Source organism: Coregonus clupeaformis, chromosome 1 (genome assembly GCF_020615455.1).
Source record: "Coregonus clupeaformis isolate EN_2021a chromosome 1, ASM2061545v1, whole genome shotgun sequence".
Classification (NCBI taxonomy): Eukaryota; Metazoa; Chordata; class Actinopteri; order Salmoniformes; family Salmonidae; genus Coregonus; species Coregonus clupeaformis.
The window spans coordinates 90,034,072-90,036,571 of record NC_059192.1 but is presented as its reverse complement, the minus strand read 5'-3'; the positions used below and the strand labels follow the sequence as shown (position 1 = coordinate 90,036,571).

The 2,500-nt window shown below is 45.4% G+C and overlaps 1 protein-coding gene across 1 annotated transcript in view; it reads right to left on the bottom strand.

The window, feature by feature from the left end:
- The window catches only part of LOC121565307 (ryanodine receptor 2), a 77,821-nt gene that overhangs the window by 34,566 nt on the left and 40,755 nt on the right, over positions 1-2,500 (bottom strand). The window contains exons 8-9 of the mRNA XM_045223296.1: positions 2,350-2,500; positions 2,051-2,257 (exon numbers count right to left, since the gene is read on the bottom strand). The exon at positions 2,350-2,500 is cut by the window's right edge and continues 515 nt beyond it. Of these exons, the coding sequence (XP_045079231.1) occupies positions 2,051-2,257; positions 2,350-2,500 (358 nt within the window). The remainder of the gene's footprint in view (positions 1-2,050; positions 2,258-2,349) is intronic.

Sequence of the window (2,500 nt, the reverse complement as noted above, 5' to 3'; positions counted from 1 at the left end):
ATGTTTTTCATGATTCGGGCTAGGCCCCTTAGTTCCAGTGAAGGGAAATCTTAACGCTACAGCATACAATGACATCATTCTAGACGATTCTGTGCTTCCAACTTTGTGGTAACAGTTTGGGGAAGGCCCTTTCCTGTTTCAGCATGACAATGCCCCGTGCACAAAGTGAGGTCCATACAGAAATGGTTTGACGAGATCGGTGTGTAAGAACTTGACTGGCCTGCATAGAACCCTGACCTCAACCCCATCGAACACCTTTGAGATGAATTGGAATGCCGACTGCGAGCCAGGCCTAATCGCCTAACATCAGTGCCCGACCTCACTAATGCTCTTGTGGCTGAATGGAAGCAAGTCCCCTGCAGCAATGTTCCAACATCTAGTGGAAAGCCTTCCCAGAAGAGTGGAGGCTGTTATAGCAGCAAATGGGGGACCAACTCCATATTAATGCCCATGATTATGGAATGAGATGTTGGACGAGCAGGTGTCCACATACTTTTGGTCATGTAAGTGGTCCTCTGTAGCTCAATTGGTAACGCCAGGGTAGTGGGTTCGATCCCCCGGGACCACCCATACGTAAAAATTTATGCACGCATGACTGTAAATCGCTTTGGATAAAAGCGTCTGCTAAATGGCATATTATTATTATATGTAGTGTATGTGCAGATATCTCCACCACGTCATTGTTCTCTCTCTCTCTCTCTCTGCTGTGTGTGCATCTTGCTTGCTGTCACTCAAATTGTGAGGGGCTGAAGCTCATTTATAACTCGAACTGCTAGGGGGCTGGCCCACATGGGGGGGAAAAACCACACCACACCAGCTAATACACACCACACCAACTAATACACACCACACCAACTAATACACACCACACCAACTAATACACACAACACACACCAACTAATACACACCACACCAACTAATACACACAACACACACCAACTAATACACACCACACCAACTAATACACACCACACCAGCTAATACACACCACACCAGCTAATACACACCACACCAACTAATACACACCACACCAACTAATACACACCACACCAGCTAATACACACCACACCAACTGATACACACAACACCAACTAATACACACCACACCAACTAATACACACAACACCAGCTAATACACACAACACCAGCTAATACACACAACACCAACTAATACACACCACACCAACTAATACACACAACACCAGCTAATACACACAACACCAACTAATACACACCACACCAACTAATACACACAACACCAACTAATACACACCACACCAACTAATACACACAACACCAACTAATACACACCACACCAACTAATACACACAACACCAGCTAATACACACCACACCAACTAATACACACAACACCAACTAATACACACCACACCAACTAATACACACCAGCTAATACACACCAGCTAATACACACAACACCAACTAATACACACCACACCAACTAATACACACCACACCAACTAATACACACCACACCAACTAATATACACCACACCAGCTAATACACACCACACCAACTAATACACACCACACCAACTAATACACACCACACCAACTAATACACACCACGCCAACTAATACACACAACACCAACTAATACACACCACACCACACCATCTAATACACACCACACCAACTAATACACACCACACCAACTAATACACACCACACCAGCTAATACACACCACACCAACTAATACACACCACGCCAACTAATACACACAACACCAACTAATACACACCACACCACACCAGCTAATACACACCACACCACACCAGCTAATACACACCACACCAGCTAATACACACCACACCACACCAGCTAATACACACAACACCAACTAATGCACACCACACCAACTAATACACACCACACCAACTAATACACACAACACCAGCTAATACACACAACACCACACCATCTAATACACACCACACCAGCTAATACACACCACACCAGCTAATACACACCACACCATCTAATACACACCGACACTAGAAATGACACAGACACTAAAAGCCGTGCTCACCTTCATAGTCTTGGCTCCCTCTACCAGACTGCCTCCTAGGAAGGTGTTGGACATGATTCTGCAGAACCCTCTGGAGACGCTGAAGGTAAAGTGGAACAGGCCCATGATGACGGACCAATAGAAGGAGACCAGCGTCATCACCATGTCCTTCACCGTCATCTTCTTCATCTTCTTCGTCTGCTTCTTTAGGCTCTTCATGGACAGAACCTGGAGAGGAAATAAGTCCTTGGTAGTCTTTAAAAATGATGTACTGGCTGTATATATATATTTTTGGATATTGTCAAATTAAATCAATTTACACTCATCAGGAACATGACGTTGTTGCGTAGCGCCATCAGGGCGGTCCGGACCGTGGTCACAGAGAAGAAGCCCATCTCAGGGCTTTCCTCTTCCGGTTTCTCCTTCTCGCTCTCCTCCTTCATGGCCGACCGCTCCCCGATGTCGGACATC